Source organism: Emydura macquarii, unplaced genomic scaffold, assembly GCF_026122565.2.
Source record: "Emydura macquarii macquarii isolate MOO-44397 ecotype Brisbane River unplaced genomic scaffold, CSIRO-AGI_Emac_v2 contig_1477, whole genome shotgun sequence".
Taxonomy (NCBI): domain Eukaryota; kingdom Metazoa; phylum Chordata; order Testudines; family Chelidae; genus Emydura; species Emydura macquarii.
Genome location: NW_027131614.1, coordinates 16,128,559 through 16,149,645, shown reverse-complemented (window position 1 = coordinate 16,149,645; position 21,087 = coordinate 16,128,559). Strand labels below are relative to the sequence as shown.

The following is a 21,087-nucleotide window of genomic DNA, read 5'->3' as shown; positions in this document are numbered from 1 at the left end:
CTATTAAATAAAAAAGTGATTTTTGAAAGAGAGAGCTTTGGTGCTTACACAGAGCTCTTCTTCAGGTAGAAGAGCGACAAAGCTGTCCTCTTTCACCAACAGAAGTTGGTCCAATAAAAGATATTACTTTATCCACCTTGTCTCAAATATCCTGGGGCCAACATGGCTGAAACAACACTGAAGACAAGTGATTTTTGTCAGCCAACTGACTGGTTGTTTGACAGTTTTCACTGTAGTGCTTTAACCCATGAGATATAGCAAACCACACAGCTGAGATATATAATACCTAACGGATGGCATAATACTTTACTGAACTTGTTGCTATTGGAATTCTTTTTAAGAAGCAGAGAGTGTAAATTATGTTAATAGAATAGTTTAAATAAATAAAACTAAACGAATAAAACTGACAGGAAGCTTGTGAGCAATAAAAACATGAGATTTCTTGTTAACAGAGTAATACTCACTAATTACAGCCCCTTAACAGTATATTAACTTCAAAATAGATTTTTAAAACCTCAAAATATGCATTAAAAATGAAGATCTGCTTTTGAGAAACAGAACTTTCCCAGATATCCAGGGGAGAAGGATAGTGGACTCGGACTCAGGAGAACAATAATAATAACACCTAACTCTTATATAATGCTTTTCATCAGTAGAACTCAAAGCACTTTACAAAGCAAAGATAAGCATCATTATCCCCATTTTACAGATAGGAAAACTGAGACACAGAGGTGAAGTTACTTATCTAAGATTATTCTGCTGCAGGTCCCTGCATGACCATATGTAAGCAATTCATCTCTCCTTGCCTCAGTTTCATCTCTGAAAATGAGCATAGCAACACTTCCTTCTCCTGCCTCTGTCTGTACAGATTGTAAACTTTATGAGTCAGGGACAGTCTTTCGCTCTAGTTATGCACATCACCTAGCACAATATGGCCTAATTCTTGGCATTCTAGGCATTATTGTAATTCAAATAACTAATAACTAACAGAATTTCAGGGGGAGATTTTTCAAAAGTGTGTAAGAGATTTAGAAATATAAATACTATTGATAATCAGTGGAATGGGTGTTCCTACCTCCTATAAGCACATTTGAAAATCTCCCCCCAAAATTCTGCACATTTAAATCATACACGTAAGCCACATTTAAGTCTTACCAAGAAACTGCTGCCTGTCTGCTTGTCGTTTCAGGCTTAATTTCACCAGAGCAGCAGGGACATTTGGCAGGCTAGCTACCTCCTCATAGGTATTGATGGCTTTCTGCAGCATTTCATTGCTTCTCATCTTCTCAGCTAAGTCATCCTCACACTAGGTGGATCACAAAATTGTTATACATAAATTATTATATAGTTTGGAGTTTAAAAAACATTTTTTTGAGTGAAGGCAAAATTGTATCATTCCTAGTTAATGCATCAAATTTAAAAAGTCTGTACAATTTTGGTGTGAGCATGGAGCAGAATTCTAGTTGCTTGTGCACTCTGGCAAGGTGGATTTATATCCAGAATTCACATTTCCCTGGGAAATGTTTCTGAGCATATGTATGAGAAAATATACATATATAAAAGCACTAGGCACTTTGTTCATAACCACCTACAGCACATTCTTATTTCTGCATTCTTCTTGACAAGCAACAGTGTAAATGAGATGAAAAGGCATTCTTACATCAGAAGGTCTATCATCATAGAACATAAAAGGATGTGGACAAATTGGAAAGAGTCCAGTGGAGGGCAACAAAAATGATTATGGGGGCTGGAGCACATGACTTATGAGGAGAGGCTGAGGAAACTAGGCTTGTTTAGTCTGCAGAAGAGAAGAATGAGGGGCCTTTAACTACCTGAAAGGGGATTCCAGGGAGGATGGAGCTAGGCTGTTCTCAGAGGTAGTAGATGACAGAACAAGGAGTAATGGTCTCAAGTTGCAGTGAGGGAGGTCTAGGTTGGATATTAGGAAAAAAATTTCATGAGGAGGGTGGTGAAGCACTGGAATGGGTTACCTAGGGAAGTGGGTAGAATCTCCATCCTTAGAGGTTTTTAAGGTGTGGCTTGACAAAGCCCTGGCTGGGATAATTTAATTGGGGTTGGTCCTGCTTTGAGCAGGGGGTTGGACTAGATGACCTCTTGAGGTCCCTTCCAACCCTAACCTTCTATGATTCTATTCTATGATTTCCTAATATATAGATTTTGGACCAAATTTTCTGTTGATGTAACTTCATTAAAGTCATTGAGTTATTCCAACTAAAAATGCGTCTTATTTTACTTTTTAAAGATAACACAGATGCAGTGCATCACACCAAATTCTAAAAACTTTGTGGGTGATACTGGTGAAAATCAGAATTTTTGCTTTAAAAATCTATATTAATGATATGGAAGGAATGTGACTTACACAGATAAGATCTATCAGTGTTGTGATAAAGTCAAGCCAGATGGCTACAAAAGGGTATACTATACTAAAAGGGTAGTGCCCGCCCACTGCTAAAGGCCCCGCCCCCTGAGGGGGAGGAGTCACTGGACCCAGGACACAACTGATTGCGTGGGACAAAGAATGAAAAAAGGAGTGGGTGGGGGGGGGGGGTCACAGGGTCAAATGGAGGGAACCAGAATGGGACACCAAGCAGAGAACTCCAGACAGCGCCCACTGCTCCCGGAAGGTTTCAAGGGAGCCGGCAGACACCACCAAGAGGAACTCTGCCCAGATGCGTGAATGAACAGAGGAACGTAAGTAGGCCCTACAGTCGCAGAGCGACCCCCAGCCAACCTCCTCTTCCTGGTCTTGTAGATGGCCATTTTGGCCAGGGGTAGGAGGAGGTTGACGAGGAGGTCCCGCGATTTTGTGGGGCCACAGATGGGGTGTGTGCGTATAAAAACAAGTATAAAAACCTCAGCAGGAGGTTCTGGAGTAGCCAGAACAGGGGCTGCAGCCTGGTGCACTCAAGATAAATATGCGCCAGTGCCTCCCTCACGCTGCAAAAGGGACAGGTGTCAGGGCGAGGGGTGAACCACGCCAAGAACACGCCCGTGCTCACGGCTCCGTGAAGGAGCCACCAACTGAGGTCCCTGGCAGGCCGTGGGGTCAAGGTGGAGTAAAGACTGGTCCACCGGGGGTCCTCGCCCTCCGCAGGTGGCAACAGGTCCCGCCACTTGCTGTCAGGGCGGGACATGAGGGCGAGGAAGTGAAGGGTGTGGAGCACGAGCATGTAGAGATGGTTCCTCGGGGCGGTTCAAAAGAGGACCGGCTGCAGGTTGTGCAGCCGGCTCGGTGCGTGGGGAGAGGGCAGCCGGGCGGGGCTCATGGGGCCAGGGCCCAATGGAAAGCACCGGAGGGCTGGGACTGGGGGGTGGGGGGGGGAGCACCCTCTCGCAAGACCCACTCGAAGTGGACCCAAGCAGCAAGGGGCAAAACGCCTTCATCTCCTGGAGTACGCGCTGGAGGGTTCGAAGGGTGGAGAGCCCCATGTGCCGAGCCAGCACCTGGGGATCCACCCAGTCCCCCCGGTCATAGTCCAGATCTCTGATCTTGGTGACTCCTACCAGGACCAGCTTCCATCGCACCGAGGGGGACTCTGCCATCTGCACATGGAGTTGGGGGTTGTGTAGCAGGGGCTCCACGAGGAGATCCTCCCCCTCAGTGACCGCAAGGGGCCTGGAAGTCGTCCTGGTAGATGACCGGCAGCTCAGAGAGGTCTCACGGAAGACGTTTCGGATGGAGATAAAAGAGCTGCCGGTCGTATCAGAGCCCTTGGAAGCGGCGGAGGAAGGCGTGCGACAAGTGGCTCCATGCCGGATTACCTGCAGTATAAAGGAGCCTCTGCAGGGCCTGGAGGCGGAAAGTGTGGCCTTGCTGAGGAGACAGCACAGGCCCTGCCCTCCCTTCTCCAGGGGAAGACTCAGGATCCCTGCAGAGACCCAGTGCAGTCCTGGCCAAAAGAACTCCAGAACTGTCTTCTGGAGGTGGGCCAGGAAGCTCGGGGTCAGGACCAAGGTGTTGAGCCAGTGCCAGAGCATGGACAGGACTAGCTTGTTGAGCACCAGTGCCCTCCCCCAGAGGGAGAGGCACCAGAGCAGTCCTGCCCATCTCCGTAGCCACGCAGACACCCTGCCCTCCAAATCTTGCCAGTTCTACACCAAGGAGGGATGGGTGGCAGAAACGTAAGTGCCCAGATAGAGCAGAGGACTTGCGCTCCACCAGACGGCTTGAAGTGCAGGTGGGAGGGAGCTTGTCCGCCACCCGGCCCCTACTATCAGGCCAGAGCTCTTGATCCAGTTAACCGGGCGAAGAAGGTTGCTGAGTAGACGGCCAGGCAATCCTCCAGCTGCACCACCCTCGAGGAACAGGAACAAGCCAAGCCTCGAGCTACTCGAGCCACTTGGCTAGCTGCCAGTGCTTGGTCCCCGCCAAAGACCAGGCATTTGCGAGGATCCAGGGTGTCAAGGAAGGCGGACGTCTGCTGGAAAAAACGCACCCACTCCAGGCCCGCATTCGGGGCATAGACGTTGACAAGATTCAATGCCAGCTCCTCCATGCAGACCCGGAGGTGCAGCAGGTGGCCCAGCATGACCTCGGTGACCCCAGCACCTTGGGCTGCAGGTCGGGGGAGAACAGGGTGGCGTGCAGGCAGAGAGGCGACTAAGGAACACCCCATCCCTCCACTCCAGCCACCAGCTGGCCTCAGCGGCTGGATCCGTATGGGTCTCCTGCAGGAGCGCCACAGAGTACCCTCCCTCCCAAAGGAAGGAGAGCACCTGGCTCCTACGGAGACCCGTCCCACAGGCCCTGGTTTTAAGGTTGCAAAGGTGACAGGCATTATGAGGAGGGCTGGGGGGATCCTCGCAGGCAGGAGCGATAGCGGTCCCCATTGGGCTCCACAGCAACCCATGGCTGGTCCCGAAGCCATGAGGGCGTCACGGAAGTCGCGGACCTACTGATAGGATGTAACGTCCTGCCGCCCAGTCACTTTCCCCTCCTTCATTGTGGTCCTCATGGCCCGGAGGACGCGGTGGAAGTCCCCTCAATGCTGCAGGGCGAGCTGCACCCGGTTCTGGGAGCCATGTGTGTCCCAGAGGAAGGCACGGAGCTCATCATGCAGCACCTCGGGGGAGGGGGGGGTCATCCTCCGGCTTGGTCCCCGCGGCGACCCCGCGGCAGACTGGGATGGGCAATAGGGGCGGCGGTGGAGGGAAGACAGCAAATCCGAGTGGGCTGGGAGAGGTGAAGGCAAAGGTCGCTCCCTGGCAGCACGCAAGGGGAAAGGAGACGACTCCAGGGGTGGCAGAGGCACAGGGGGGGAAAGGGAAGGAGGGGAAGGGTCGGGGGTGGGAGCCAGAGGAGGATTGGGAGCCGGGAGGCGGGCAGGAGCTGGGACAGGGTCAAGACTCAGAGTGGGGGAGGGGGCAGGGCCAGGATTGGGGGCGTGGTCCGCGGCCCCAGCAACAGGGCCAGTGGGGTGCAGTGCCTCCTGATCAGGACTGGGAGCTGGAGAGGCAGGCAAGGTGGGGGTGTCCGCCATGGGGCCGGGCTCGGGAGTCCCAGTGCCTGTGGCTCCGGGCCCCCATGCAGGGACAGCTGGGCTGGCACCCTCAGGGGGGGAGGGGCGGCCATCCCACAGCAGGGGAGGAGGTGCCCGGTGGTCCAGACCCCGGCCACTCAGCCCCGGCTATTGCCACAAGGGTTGAGTTGGTGTCAGTGGGGGTGCTGCCACCGGTCGGCCAGGTGGAGGGGCCTAGGGGTTCCCTGAGGACAGGACCGGGGGCAAGAGCGCAGGGGTTGGGGCTTGAGTGGGGCTTGAGTGTCCCGGCCCCAGGCACACCCGTCATCCTGAAAGGGGGTAGGAGCGGGTTCGGGGGGGGGGTAAGGGAGGGAGGAGGAGGGGTAGGGGAAGTGGAGAGGGAAGGGAAGGGGGGGGGCAATGGCTCCTCCCTGCTAGGCTGAGAGCAGGGGAGGAGGGCACCAGCACAAGAGAAGATGGGGAGGCCAAAGCAGCTAGGGTACAGGGGCGATGCACTCACCAGCCCTAGATGGAAACCCGGCTCCTCTGGCTGCACCGGAGGGGGAGGTGGGGGGGAAGGGAGGGGAGACAGGGGCTAAATCAATGGAGGGGAGTGCAGTGTGCAGGGGGGCAACTAAAAAGGGGGTGGGGGTCAATTAAAGAAGGGCCACAAGCACTGCTGGGGGGACGAAAGCAGGGGGGCCAGGGCAGGGGGGGAAGCAGCAGCAGCAGGCAGGGGAAGGGGGGTGTGTAGGGCTGAAGCAGAGCTGGGAAGGCTCAGGGGCAAACTGCTGAGGCCGGGCAGAGCAGGGAACAAACCAACACAGGGGCTGGGGCAGGGCAAACAAACTGACCAGCACTGAGGCCAAAGCAAGGAGGGCAGGGCAAACGGACAAACAACCCAACAGACAAACCACAGGGAGGGGGGGAAGGGGCCGGTCAGCAGGGACAGCTATGGAGAAAGGGGGGCAGAGAAGGGGAAGGGTAGGGTGCCTCCAAGCAGTTGGGCAGCAACAACGGGGGGGTGGGGGGGGGTCGCTCACAGCAGGAGAAGTGGGAGGAAGCAGCTGGTCAGGAAAGGCCCTTCTGCAGGTGGTGGTGGTGGTGGCGGCAGCAGCAGAGGGGCCACTCACTCACCATTCACCCTCTCCCTCCTGGCCAGTGGGGAGGCAGGCAGGGCCCCCAGGCAGCAGCAGCACCTCCAGCAGCTCTCCAAAAGGGGAGGCCAGGGCAGGGATGTGAGCCCTAGAATGCTAAAGGCCCTTTTCCCTGCAGGCAGAGGAGAGGTTACTGCAGGTCAGTAGAGACACCTGGACCCAGTTAAGGGCTACTCCAGGTGTACTTAAACCCTGCCTCCCCTAAAGGCTGGTGGGGACAGGAGGAAGCTTTCAGAAGGCTGGTGAGGACAGGAGGAGAGACTCCCTCAGGCTAGGAGAAAGCACCTCTCTGCAGCCACAGAGGCAGAGGAGGAAAAACCCCAGTCCTGGCTTGCAGGGAGGGCTGGTGCGGCTTTGATCCTCCAGGGCTTTACCACCACCACCACCTCTAAAGCCCCGTGCAGGAGCCATAGAAAGGTACCTCCCGGGGCCCTGGGATATACACCGCCTGGAACTACCTACCCTCCTGTGAGGTTGAAGGGCACTCCTCAGGCCTGAATTAGGGCCAGCACCCCAAACGCTCCGCTAAAGAGGTGCCGAGGTGCAAGGACAAAAGACTTGTCCAGGTTGGGGCAGAGTTACCACAGGCCCTGCTGCCAAAGAAGACTGTGGCTATACCACAGTGGATAACACCTAATTATCTAAACCTCTCCAGATGTTGCCTCATGAAAAAGTCAGAGAAGCAGCCACAGGAAATACCTTAGCAATTGTCAAGGTGATACCACCATTTGCCAGATACTCAATTATTTTCTGGTAGCTTGTGGCAGCTACCTTGCTATAATAATAAATCTTGTGTAATTTAAAAGACAAATTGTTACACCTTATCAGCCGTATGTTAATGAGAAGATTGGTTTTATAAGGCTTAGAAAAACACTCAGGGCTTTAGCCCCCATCACTTTCTCCCACCCCAACCTCACACTCAACATGGGGAACAGCAGCAGCAGTAGCCACCAAGAGAAGCTTGCAGGGAGCAGACCGAGACAATTCCCAGACTCCTCCCTCAAAGTGGCCAGCACCAGCCATAGCCAAGATTGCAAAGATAAGGCCTTCTAGCTCCCCTTCCTGTCCCTATGCTGGGTGAACTGTCTCTCCTCTCCCAACGAGGGGGAAGCAGCCAGAAGAAACATTCCCCAGCTTCTGACAGCATGAGAACTCTGGATATTTTCCCCCTCATTTGCTATGTTGCCATTGGCTACTGCCCTCCCAGCTTCCATTCTTCCACTACTGAAACTCTTCTGGTCCCCAGCCTGCTTCTCCCTGTTCATTGTGCTTTTCACCCTTACCTCTTCCATTTATATCTCACTCCTGTGCAGTCTCACCCTTCCCTTTACCTAGTTTCTTCTCTTACTCCCAATAATTCTTTCCTATCCCACACTTCAACCTACACTATAGAATTCTACTAGGAATGTTTCATGAACCTTATTTTGTTTTTCAAGTTTGAAAGCAGAATTAGATGCATATTGACAGGTAGGGTAAAAATCTTTGCTCCGTTGTAGACAACAGCAAAAGTCCCTTTGACTTCAAGAGAACCAAGATTTCACCCCTACCATGGAACCTCTCTCCTTTGTCTTCAGCGAGTCATGATTATTTTGCTCCCTACTTTTCAATAGTGAAATGGAGCTAGACTTATCTCACATACTTAATTTTAAAGATGTGTGTATTATTGTATATGCTTTCTATGCTGAGTTAGATTTGTAGGGTTCCATGATTCCTCCCTAATCTCTCCTATTTTTATTGGCCTCTGTTCCATTCATGTTTAGCTAATTAGAAGGAGAGGGGGTAGGTGTTTTTGTATATCACATGCACTTCAATCATGGAAACATATATAGGTCAATCAATCTGGACTCAATGTTTTATCAACTACACAGGCATTAATTTAAAAATGTTTCAACCACGTTAGCTGCATATTGTTGGCATCAGCCGATAATATCTGGGAACTCTTCATACACAGTTTAACTTTTTTAAAGTTTGCAATGTTCAGTGATGTTCTTTGTTTATACAATCAGTCCAGCACATTATGACTTATTGGCTCAGATTTACTATTCTGAAACTGAAGGGGGAAAATACCATGCACAATAACCACCCCCAAGAGTGGCATAAGCTATGTCGACGGGAGAAGCTCTCCCGCCGACATAGTGCTGTGCATTCTAGTGCGTATGTCAGTGTAACTTATGTCACTCGGGGGTGTAATATTCACATCCCTGAGCGACAAAGTTTTGTTGACTTATGTAGTAGTGTAGACAGAGCCTTAGTTAGGATCAGAGACATGGGTTTTACTTTTGAATATGAATGGGTTTTACTTTTAACAGGGTGTTTGAACCACTAACAGAGTCTTGCACATAAAATTATACAATGGCAGTCCTGGGATTGATCCATAATACTTCAATGCACACCATAATTTTCCAACTGCTTTCAAAGGCCGCTATCAACCATTGAAATCAATAGGCGCTTGGTTAATTACTTGAATGTGAGCATGCAGAAGTAGAAATTTAATGCCATCTAACCCCTGAATATTATATACACAGACTGCAAAGGCTGCCAAAACTGGAGACACCTATAACAAGTTACTAATCCGTGTCCCAGAAAAAAGTGCTCATTCTAACATTAGGGCCTGATCCTCTGCCTCTTTCAGGATCATGCTGCTACACTGAACTGGTCCAAAGTGATACTGAAACTGCCATAAAGGGGCAATTGAAGTTCCCACCATTGTGGAGGAAACCCTGAATGTCAGAAAGTCAGCATAGCTGGCTTCATATCCCCTGCTCACTTCCCTCAGTTTCAGGGGAGCCTTGGAGGTGAGGAGAGGCATATGCTAGGGACAGCAGAAAGCACTCTGGCCAGTCCTCTGCCAGCTTACTGTTCCTGTTAGAGTATGTTTGAGCAGCCTCTGGCTGGCCGCAGAATAGCAAAGGGCAGAAAGGAGATGTAACACTAACACTACACTCTGCCTCCGGAGCCCATTTACACCTGGACAAATTCAATGGGGTAACAAAATGGGTTTAACTGAGGGCAAAATTTGACCCAGTGTTTCAAATACGCACATACAAATCACTCCGACCAAAGAAGTGCAAAAAACCCCACCCAATTTATTTATTTATTTATTTTTTAAATAACAACTGTAGCTTCAATCAAAGTGCAAGGGGGTAAGTATTAAAATCACCATTCCCTCGCACTTGTACCAGTTTAATACAAAGTCCCCCAGGGAAATGCAGGCTGCTGTTGGAATAACCATTTTAATTCTTCTGTAATGCTGCCATAGACATTTGATACAAGTTGAACCCTCCTGCTGCTGGCCAGCAGATTCCTTCAGCAGCAAAAGAATTACTATTTCAGTGTGACATTTTGTTAATGCTTTATTTAGTGTTATGGGATTTCATGCTGTTCTGACTTGTAATCGTCGTGAGACAGTGTGAGAAGAGTGCTACACACGTTTACAGCATTCTGCTATGAGGAGTTACTGTTTAAAACATTTGCAAATACTATTTTGCAGCTCTGTGGAACAGCTTGATTCATAAAGGAGGGAAATATGAAAGTATTGTTTAATAAAGAAATCTGTCCTTCAAATGAAGCACCATCGCATCTATGAAGCCAAATGTTCTGCTGGTGTAAAAGGGTGTAGCTCTTTTGACTTCAATGGAATTTCCCCCATATACATTATCAGAGAATTTGGTCCACTGTGTATTAGTGTCTATGCACTAGCCTTTTTGGTAGCTGGGGTTTTGTTTTTAGCATAACTATTATTAACCAAGTGAAAGTGGTAGTGACTCCAGTTCAAACACCTCATTAATTGTAGCACAGTGCAACTCCCTTTTACTGTGATGGATTCACTTTGCTTATCTTGATTAATATGAGTTCAAACAAATTTTTATTATACCTATTCCCGTGGGATTCCCCCATGCTTTATGAAAATAAAATGATTATTTCTGCTCTGGAGTTATTGCATCAAGGCACTAAAATTATTATGAAGTCAGAGCTTGTTTTCCAGTGTCTTCATTTTAAAGAGGAGGATGCTTGAAATAGACATGTGGGGGGTTTTAATTTAAAAACTGGGACTTTTGTACACAGGACTCTATAATTAGATATGCTCTGAATATTATTTTTACATTTACAACAATTTCACTGGTACCTGTGCTTTCCCGTATTTTGCTCGTGGACTCTGTGGATATTTGCTTACTAATACTTCAAAGGCCTTCATAGCTTCTTCAACTTTTCCCTGAAAGGAAGATATTTATATTAAATATTTTCTGTATCTTGTAGCAAAACACTTACAGAACCCTGAGGATAAATGGTGTAATATGATTAGTACCCCTGATTCAAAAAACCAAAACAGAAAAATATTAACTAAGCTAATTAATAGGTTTTTCTCTTACAGACTATCTGACCACATTGCCTGCTTACTCCAGAGAAATGCATTTTTATTCATAGATATTGCACAATATAATTAGCTGCTCTTGGTTAATACCAATTGCTTTGTTTTGTCTTAGAGTGGCTGAAAAAACCTTACATGGATTAAAATTGTACTGTAAAACACTAGATACTAAGGTGAATCACCTTCAATTACCTTAAAAAGTAAATTTGGTCAGAAGTGGTAATCAAGGAATTTAGAATGCAGTATAAGAAATAGCTAATTGTAGCTAGAATTTTCAGCTCAGCGTAGTTTAGGTGACCAAGTTTTTGCCTTGCCCGGGTATTGTAGTAACCTAGCCTTTTTATAATGGGTGACTTCAATGACTCCATGGACAATAGCTCCTCTGGGTTGACTGTATACAATAGTTGACATGACAGCTATGATGCAGTCCCGTGTAATCTTGTTTTAAGAATTGTGATTAGAGGAGTGAGAATTACTGCTGTGTCATGAGCTGAACATCACCTTCTCTCATTTGAGGCAAATGATCACTTCTACCCGTTAGGAAATGAACATATTTCATTTGTATACCCAGTGATGGAGACAACGCAAGGTTTGCTGGTTGAAAACTTTCTCCCAAAAATGGACATCAATCAGATGCCCATTCCGATTTTTTTATATCGGCAGCCTTTGATGTGGATGGCTCAACTTTGGCCCTGGCACAGATGGACAGGATTGTACTTGAGTACTCCAATTTCTCTCCTTCTCTGCGGAGGATGGGGGAAAACGGGGGGGGGGGGGGGAGAGGGGGTGAGGCGCAAAGCTGAGTGATCATGGGGGTACTTCAATTTGAGTGACATAGGCTGGAAGTCTCATGCTGACAGTACTAAAGTATTCCTGGAATTTCTAAATATTATAGATAACAATTCCCTAACTCAAAAAGTGTTGCAGACAACACTGAGGAAATTCTGTATTAAACCCCATCTAAAAAAAAGGAACTGATTACAGAATTAAAAATTAATGGTAACTTAAGTACAAGTGATCATGACTTGGACCAAACTTATAATGTGCAAACAGAATAAAGTCCATATCAGTGATATATAATTACTTGGTGCTTTAAAAGGGCCAATTTCAAAACGCTCAAAACTATTATGAGCCAAATGAACTATGAGGAAGAATTTAATCAGAAAAAATGTGAATGATAATTGTGAATTGTTTAAGAACATTTTACTAGATGTCCAAAAAGACATAATCCCACATTTAAGGAAAATGTCAAACTAGTTAAAAAAAAGAAGCTGACCTGGTTTAGAGGAGAAGTGAAGGGAGCTATAAAAATAATATATAACAAATGGAAGAAAGAGGAAGTTGATAGTAATGAATATCAATCAGAAGTTAGGAATTGTAGAAAAGTGATAAGGCAAACAAAGGGACATGAAGAGAAATCTATGGCCAGCAAAGATAAGGACAATCAGAAGGAGTTTTTTAAGTATATTAGGAATGAAAATAATCTTAACAATGTTACTGAACCATTACTAAATGGAAATGGTACAATAATCAATAATAATGCAGAACAGGAAGAAGTGTTAAATATTTCTGTTATGTAACTGGTGGGAAAAAACAAGTTATGTGATATGTACTAATGTAGTATTATCATACGATAACACTCTTTCTATTCCACTAGTATCTCAGGAGGTTGTTAAACAGCAGCTACTAAAATTAGCCATTTTTAAATCAGCAGCTCCAGATAATTTGTGTTGAAGAGTTTTAAAAGAGCAGGCTGAGGAACTTGCTGGACCATTAATATTGATTTTCAATAAGTCTTGGAATACCAGGAAAGTTCCAGAAGACTGGAAGAAAGTTAATGTTGTGCCAATATTCGAAAAGGATAAACAGGATGAGCTGGTAATTATAGGTCTATCTGACATCCATCCTGGGCAAGATAATGGAGCAGCTGATATGGAACTTTGTTAATAAAGAATTAAAGGAGGTTAATATAACTAATGCTAATCAACATGGCTTTTCCATAAAGATATCTTGTCACATTAACTTTATATCATTTTTAGATGAGATTACAAGTTTGGTTGATAAAGGTAATTGTGTTGGTGTAACATACTTAGACTTCTGCAAAGCATTTGACTTGGCACCACATGACATTGTGATTAAAAAACTAGAAAGATATAAAATTAACATGGCACATATTAAATCGATTAAAAGTGACAGAGGTTTCAAATGTAATTGCAAACAGGGACTCATCCAACAGGGTGTGTTTCTAGTGGGATCTTGGCTCTATGTTATTTAACATTTTTATTAATGACCTGGACCAAGACATAACATAATCACTGATAAAGTTTAGAGATGACACAAATTGGGGGAGTGGTAAATAATGAAAAGGACAGATCACTGATACAGATCTTGTTGGCTTGGTAAGATGGGTCCAAGCAAACAATGTGTGTTTTAATATGGCTAAATGTATACACTAGGAACAAAGACTGTGGACTCTACCCTGGAAAGCATTGACTCTGAAAAAGATCTGGGGGTCATAGTGGATAAGCAGTTGAACATGAGCTCCCAGTGTGATGCTGTGGCCAAAAGGGCTAATGCAGTTCTAGTGTGCATGTATAGGGGATTCTCAAATAGGAATAACAAGGTTCTGGTCTCCACAATTTAAGACAAATGTTAATAAATTGGAGAGTGTTCAGAGAAGAGCCACAAAATGATTAAAGGATTAGAAAACATGCCTTATAGTGATAGACTTAAGAAATTCAATCTATTTAGCTTAACAAAGAGAAGGTAAAGCAGTGACTTGATTACAGTATATAAGTACCTAGAGGGGGAAGAGATATTTAATAATGCATTCTTCAACCTAGCAGATAAAGGTTTAATATGATCCAATGGCTGGAAATTAGAGCCAGACAAATTCAGACTGGAAATAAGATTTACATTTTAAATAGTGAGAGTAATTAACCATTGGAAAAATTTACCAAGTCTTACCAAGATAAATTCTCCATCACTGACAACTTTTAAATCGAGACAGAATTTTTTTCTAAAAGATATGCTCTAGGAATTATTTTTGAGAAGTTCTGTGTTATACGGGAGGTCAGACTAGATAATCACAAATGTCGCTTCTGGCCTTGGAAACTATCAATCTATGAATGTTATAGGATAATATTTGGTAATTGCACAATTACTCCAAGGTCTCTCTCATGTGGTGTTCTGTAAAGTTCCACGGACCTCTGCTGTTCAATGGATACGTGAAGTAGCTTGGGGAGACGACAAGGCAGTTGAGCTGCAGTATCATCATGTGGATGGCACACAGCTCGCTCAGTCTTTCTTCAATCCCTGTAGGGTATGATGTTTTTGCTTTCCCATATGCAAGGTGACATAGGGGCTTGGATGAGGGTGAGTTGGATGAAGCTCCAGCCAGGTAAGTCAAAAGTAATGCTGGTTGGTTGAGAATAGAATAGAGATGGCTTCTGCCTCTATGACTGAGGGAGTCTGCTTACGTATGTCAATAAGATTGCAATCTAGGTCGACTTATGGTTCCCCAAATGCTCCTGGGATCCCAGGTGACCATCTGCTTTTGACGTGATGAATGTGATCGCTTCTCTGTCATATAGACCTTGCAATCTTTATCCAGGCCTTCAATATTTCAAACACTGTACTAGTGACTTATCTGAGTGCAATTCAAGATGTTTGTAATTGATCAGAGCTGGTCAACATTTTTTAGACAAAAAACACTTTGTCAAAAAATCGGATTTCAATGACAATGAAATTTGGGCAAAAATATTTTGTTGATGTCAAAAAAATTTTGATTAAATTTCAAATGAAAAATTTGGACTTTTTTATATTTTAAATTCCAAATGGCAGGGGGGGAAAAATCAATAAATCCCACTCTTCCTTTCTCCTTAACTCTTCCCCTCCACTTTCCCCCACTGGAAATGAATTGAGAGAGAGTTAAAAAGGGAAAGGATGTGGGGTTCTCGCCTACTCTTGCTCCTCTCTCCCAGCGGAAAAAGAGAGGGAGAAATAAAGTGAAAAGTGGGTTTTTCCCCATCATTAAAAAAAAAAAAAAAATCAACTTTCAGTGGAAAGAAGCAGGAAAGAATTGAAAAACTGAAAGGAGAATGAAACATGAACATTCTAATTTTTTGTAATAAAATGAAAATTTGAATTTTGTTTCAAAAGGCTTCATTTCAAAATTTTCATTGACAGATGAAAATAATCATGAAAAATGAAACGAAAGGTGATTTAAAAAAAATCATTAAAAAGATTTTGAGGAGTCGCATGTTACCCCATGAAGAAGATGGCTGCCTAGTCCCAGACCTCCTCACTCCCCACATATTAATTTGTCTCTAATAGTTACTTTCCTAGCAAATTGGCAATAAACTTCTGGCATAAAAATTTCAATTAATTCCTTGGATAAATTTAAGACTATTCACTATGGATTCTAGTGAACAAATGAGAGGCTACAAAAGACCTAAGCCTGAATCACCTAAGCAGGTGAAGGGGAGAACACAGACCACAGCAGAACCTAGCTCACAGTATTGCAGCACTGAAGGAATTCCTTATGGATTGATTGGATTCAATCTCAAAAGATATTTGTGGACTCTCTCAAGATGTGTGTCATATAAAATCTTGAATGACTCACTTGTAAAATGAGCTACAAAAAACTGCCATTGAAACCAGAGAAATTAAAGAAGAAACTGCCTCCTTAAAGCTTAGACTAGACAAATTGGAAATAAAATAGGATAACTTAGAAAACAGATCTCGAAAAAACAAACTTTGCTTCTTGGGTATTGCTGAGGGTCTACAGGGTAAGGATATTAGCAGCTTTCTTCAGAAGCTGCTCTTCACATACTTAAATTGGACCCCCAGCTGCTCCCATCAGATACTGAAAGACCTCATCAAATGCCTGGTACTAGAAGGCAGGAGACTGGCAAGCCCAGACTCATCATCATCAAGCTCCTGAAGTTTAATGATAAAGTAATGTTAATGAATGCTGCCAGAAAAGCTGAAATCCTTATGTACAAAGGCCACAAATTCTCTCTTTTTTACTGATTTCTCAGCTAAGCTTAACAAAAAGAGGGCTGCATTCAATGGCATAAAACAAATCCCCCTCATCAAGTATTCATCCATCTTCATTATATATTTAGCAGGCTCCACAAGATTTTTCAAAACCCACTCAATCTTGGCCGACACTTCAAAGACTGAGACCAGATTTGACCAAAAATAGCACAATGGGTTTTTTTCATCATGAAAAGCATACTTCAACAAGTTTAAAAATCAGTTTGTTTCCTTATATCTCCTTGTCGCTATGGTAATATTCACTTACATAATCTTCCAGAACCTAGCAGATAACCAGCAATACTGAACTCTGCTGTTGCTCTCCTTTGAAACTGAGCAGTAACAACAACTGCATAGCATTGCGATGCATAAGAGTAACTGTTTAACACTAGGCTGGGGTTTATAGCATCAGCTACTGACTGAAATACCATGTGCACTAATCATGACTTGCAGTGCTAGACAATCTTTTTACTAGCTCTGTATATATATATATATATATACATATATACATAAAATCATCTGTATATATTACACATATTTTGGAATACCCAATGGTATTTACAGTGTAATTCTTGACTTAAAATATATTTGTATTTAGAGATGTTTAGACTATTATTAGACAATATAGGGAATGGAGAAGCAGATGGAACTGAAGTCATCAGAGATCTGAATGTGCCCACAGTGGCTTGTTTTAAGTCTTAATATTTTTTGTTTTCTGTTACAAATATACTTTGGAAGACATGTAATATTTAACTATAGATTTTTTTTATACCTAACACCCTTAAAGGCTCACTTGAAGGCATAAATGTACTCAAAATAACCAGTATTTAATATGTATAAATAAAGACCATATTCTAGAGGTGGTTTTACAATTTCAACTGGGAAATATGTATCTTTAGAATATATTTTTTAAACTTTCCATGAATTTTCATAGTATGCTCTCCTGGGGACTGTGAGGGAACTTAATCCACTTTCCAAAAGATTTTAAATCCTGAGACACCTCAGATCAAAAAAAAAAGTGCCAAGTAGCTTTATTCCAGGAAACTCAACTAGCAGAAACAGATGCCAATAGAATCGAGAAGATGTGGGGAGGTTTTGAATATCATTCATCATTGAATTCTAAGAGCAGAGGCACATCCATCTGAATTCATAAAAGTATAACTTTTTAATGTATACAGTCTTGGTCTGATCCTGAAGACAGACACATTCTTCTTGAAGGCTGTTTCAACTAAAAAATGTTAATTAGAGGAAGCATTTACAATTCAAGTGGAGGTAATTCTGAATTTTTCAAAGACATTGCAGACATTCTTTTTAATCAAAAAAGACATTCCTGTAATACTGAGAGGTGAGTGGAATACTATGGTAGACAGACAACTAAACAAATCCAATTACATGAGACCCAGCTGTCAAAGCACAATACACCAAACCTCATTATTAATGAACGAACTTGATTTAAAAGATCTATGGAGGGTGACACACCCCAAGGATCGTGACTATACAGTATACATATTTCTCTAGAGTACATTCATCTTACTCCAGAATTGATTTTTTCCCTTGTGTCTTCAGAATTGATTCTAGCATCTAGAAGCAGCTAATGATAATACATTAATTTCAGATCATGCTCCAACTATACTTACAGTAGCTCTGTAAGTAGATCTGGTTGCACATCTTTAAAATCTAGATGGAAGCTGAACACTCAGTTATTAAAAGATGCAAAGATTTGTTCCACAATTGATTCAACCTTTTCTAATGTCACACAAGAAAATAAGCACTTGGTTACCTCAGACAACATCTTTTGAGAACCTCTGAAAGCTACTGTAAGGGGTGAATACATAAAGTATGCTTCCGAAATAAGAAAGATTCAAGTTACTAGACTTTCTGGACAAGAAAATAGATGAGTTGCAGAGAAAGCATAAGACTGACCCAAATAATGAAAAGCTCCTATGTTCTCTAATCAAAGCCAAATATAAATATAATGAATGCTTATCCAGCCAAGTCAAATTTGCACTCAACAGGGCCAAACAAAGATATGACGGGGGAAATAAAGCAGGTAAACTACTTGCCAGAAACCCTAAGATGGATCTAGCCAACTATATTATTATTATTATTACTACAAGAAGACAGGAGTGACATATTTGAACCAATAGATATAAATAATCAATTTAAGCAACTATCAAGCTTTACATAAATCAGATAACCAATTTGACTGTAATAAATTTGATCATTTCATTGCAGGCCTATCTTTTAATACCCTAACTTCAGAACAAGAGTTGTTTATGGCTAGAGGTATTACAACACAAGAGATTGAACAGGCTATAAAAAAATATGAATTCTGGCAAGGCCAGTGGGATGCTTTTCAATAGATTTCTACAAAACATTTTGTAATCAGCTATCTTCTATTCTTTCAAAGGTCTTCACTGAAACATTCCAAAAAGGAATCATATCCTGTGACACGAGACATGCTTTAATTTGTTTAATATTAAAGAACAAAGACAGTTGCAATGGTGGCAACATCGGCCCCATATCTCTATTGAACACAAATTACAAAATAATTGCAAAAATTTTAGCAACACTACTGAGCACTATCATCCCATCAATTATACATACAGATTGGTTGGTTTCATTAAAGAAAGATTGACTGCTGATAATATGATAAAATTACTCACTTGATTCAGCAAACTCAGATGTCCCCTCCATAGCCTTATCTCTAGATTCAGAGGAAGTATTTGATGGGATTGAATGGCCTTACCTAATGGCTGTTCTAAAACAATTCAGATTTGGACCAATATTTCTGAACTTGGTCACAGTATTATACAACTCTCCGCTTGCTTCAGTACCAACTACTGGAATTATTTCTCCCACATTTCAACTAGAAAGATGGACGTGACAGGGCTGTCACCTCTTGCCTCTCCTTTTTAATGTTGCTCCTGAACCACTGGCAATGTACATGCATCAGCACTCAGTCATTGAAGGTGTGACTATAAACAGGAATGAATACAAAACCAGTTTATATTCTGATGACATTTTTGTACTACCGAACAATCCATCCTCATTAATCCCATCATTATTGAATGCAGCTGATTTTTTTTTTTTTTCTTTTTTTAAAGACCTCTGATTTTCACATTAACTGGAATAAATCACGAGCAATGGATTGATCTCAGTTTCAGCATTTTCCATTTGAAACATGCAAGGAAATAACTTATTTAGGTGTTAAAATTTGTCCTAATCTTCCCAAAATTGTTTCTACAAACATGGACTATATATTAAAAGAAATTTCCAAGGATGTAGAGAGGTAGTGTCTCCTCCCGAACAGAAATAGCCAAAATGAATATCTTCCCAAGAATGACTTATATCATTAGCCTATTGCCTTTCCAGGTCTTTCCCTTGCACTTCGCTCAAATAAATAGCCTTATCATGCAATTTATATGGGACAAAAAAAGAGCCTCACTTGTCACAGAAGACCCTTAAAAAATCCTGGGCAATGGGAGGTATGGGTTTTCTGTATTTGTATCTATATTATCTAGCATTCAAAATGCGTCTTATTGGAGTGGTTCCCCTCCAGTAGCTCTGTATACACACTGGCCTAGTTTGAGATCGAAAAAAGCTTAGCTATGCCTTTTGGTTCCCTATCTTCTTTTATATACCTTAAGAGACTACCCGCACACTTAAGGAAAATTCCAATCTTTGCATCTATATGGGGCATCCTGCAACACATTAAGATGATTATAGTATCTGATCTTATTAATTCTCTTCTCATGCCACTATGGAATAACACTGCCTCAGGATCAAAGCCAACTCTACATTTAATACAATTTGGATAGAAAACGGATTAACAGTAATTAAAGAAATAATACAAGATGATAGGGTGGCATCCTTTGATTACATATGCAACAAATATCAGCTATCACAGCGCCATAGTTCCTTCTTTCAACGGCTATGCTCAAGGATGGGGTACAATTGATCTGTTTCAACTCTCTCACCCCTAGAAGAACATGTTAAGAAATATGGAAAGAAAAGTTACTTTGTAGGAATTACTTATAGGTAGCTTAATGTTTTGCATTTCTCTCTCAATCTCAGTCTCAAAGAAAAAAGGGGAAAATAACTTAGCCTTGCTATCACAACAGAAACCTGGAAGTATATCTGGCTTAATATGAAAGATACTTCAAGTTCTTTTACCTTGTGATTCTTCCTGAACAAGATAATAGGTATTACGGGACTCCAGGATGTTTGTTTAAGACTACCTTGGCAACACACGGCGAACATTGGAGATGCAAACAGCCCCAAGCAAACCTTTAACACATCCTTTACGTGTGTCAAAAAATGCATGTATCCTGGAACACCATATTCAGTACTCTCTCAAAAACTTTTAAGTGTTGCTATTTTTCCTTCTCCAAGCTTGTGTATATGAGGGGTGCTGGATGAGTTTGTATTACCAGTTAACATTAAGAAATGGATTGCAGTAACTATTTAGTGGCCAAAAGAGTTCTCAGAAAATGGAATTTTGCAATTCCTCCCTCAGACTGGTGTAGTGAGCTCTTTAGTACTGCATTAAGGAAAAAAATGACAGTCTAATAGGAATGCTTGGAAAAAATATGAGGCTATCTGGTCACACATCAAACTATTGCATACTTTTGCAATTTAGTATATATTAGTCCCTGATAGGTTATGTTCTCACTTAAGTATCTATTTAGTCACTTTAACAATTGATGCCCTGTGAGATCTCTACAGGTTCAGGTTTTTTTGAGTTTTTTTGTTTGGTTGATTGGTTTTGGTTTGTTTCTTTTTTCTGAGTTTTACAAATAAAGAACATTGAATTTTGTTATTCATGTGGTATTTCCATCTTGTGCATGTATCTATATATCTTTTGTTTCATTAGGTGTTTATATTTTACACAAAAACAATAAAAATAAAGTTAAAATAGATTTTGACCAGCTGTAGCATTGATCAGCCCTCATATGATCCTATTTATTTGAGAATTTGCTATCTCCATAATCACTTTAAAGACAGCTGAGGTCAGCTGCTGTGCTTTTGCTAACAATAA

At 42.8% G+C, this 21,087-nt stretch overlaps 1 protein-coding gene across 12 annotated transcripts in view; it reads right to left on the bottom strand.

Annotated features, from left to right (window-relative positions):
* Positions 1-21,087, bottom strand: part of ASPH (aspartate beta-hydroxylase) — a 208,870-nt gene that overhangs the window by 43,052 nt on the left and 144,731 nt on the right. For all 12 annotated transcript variants that reach the window (XR_010920875.1, XM_067553710.1, XM_067553706.1 and 9 more), the window contains 2 exons: positions 10,764-10,850; positions 1,156-1,306 (listed from right to left, as the gene is read on the bottom strand). Coding sequence is in view for 11 of the 12 variants with exons in the window: in XM_067553710.1 (XP_067409811.1) it covers positions 1,156-1,306; positions 10,764-10,850 (238 nt within the window). In the remaining variant the exon portion in view is untranslated. The remainder of the gene's footprint in view (positions 1-1,155; positions 1,307-10,763; positions 10,851-21,087) is intronic.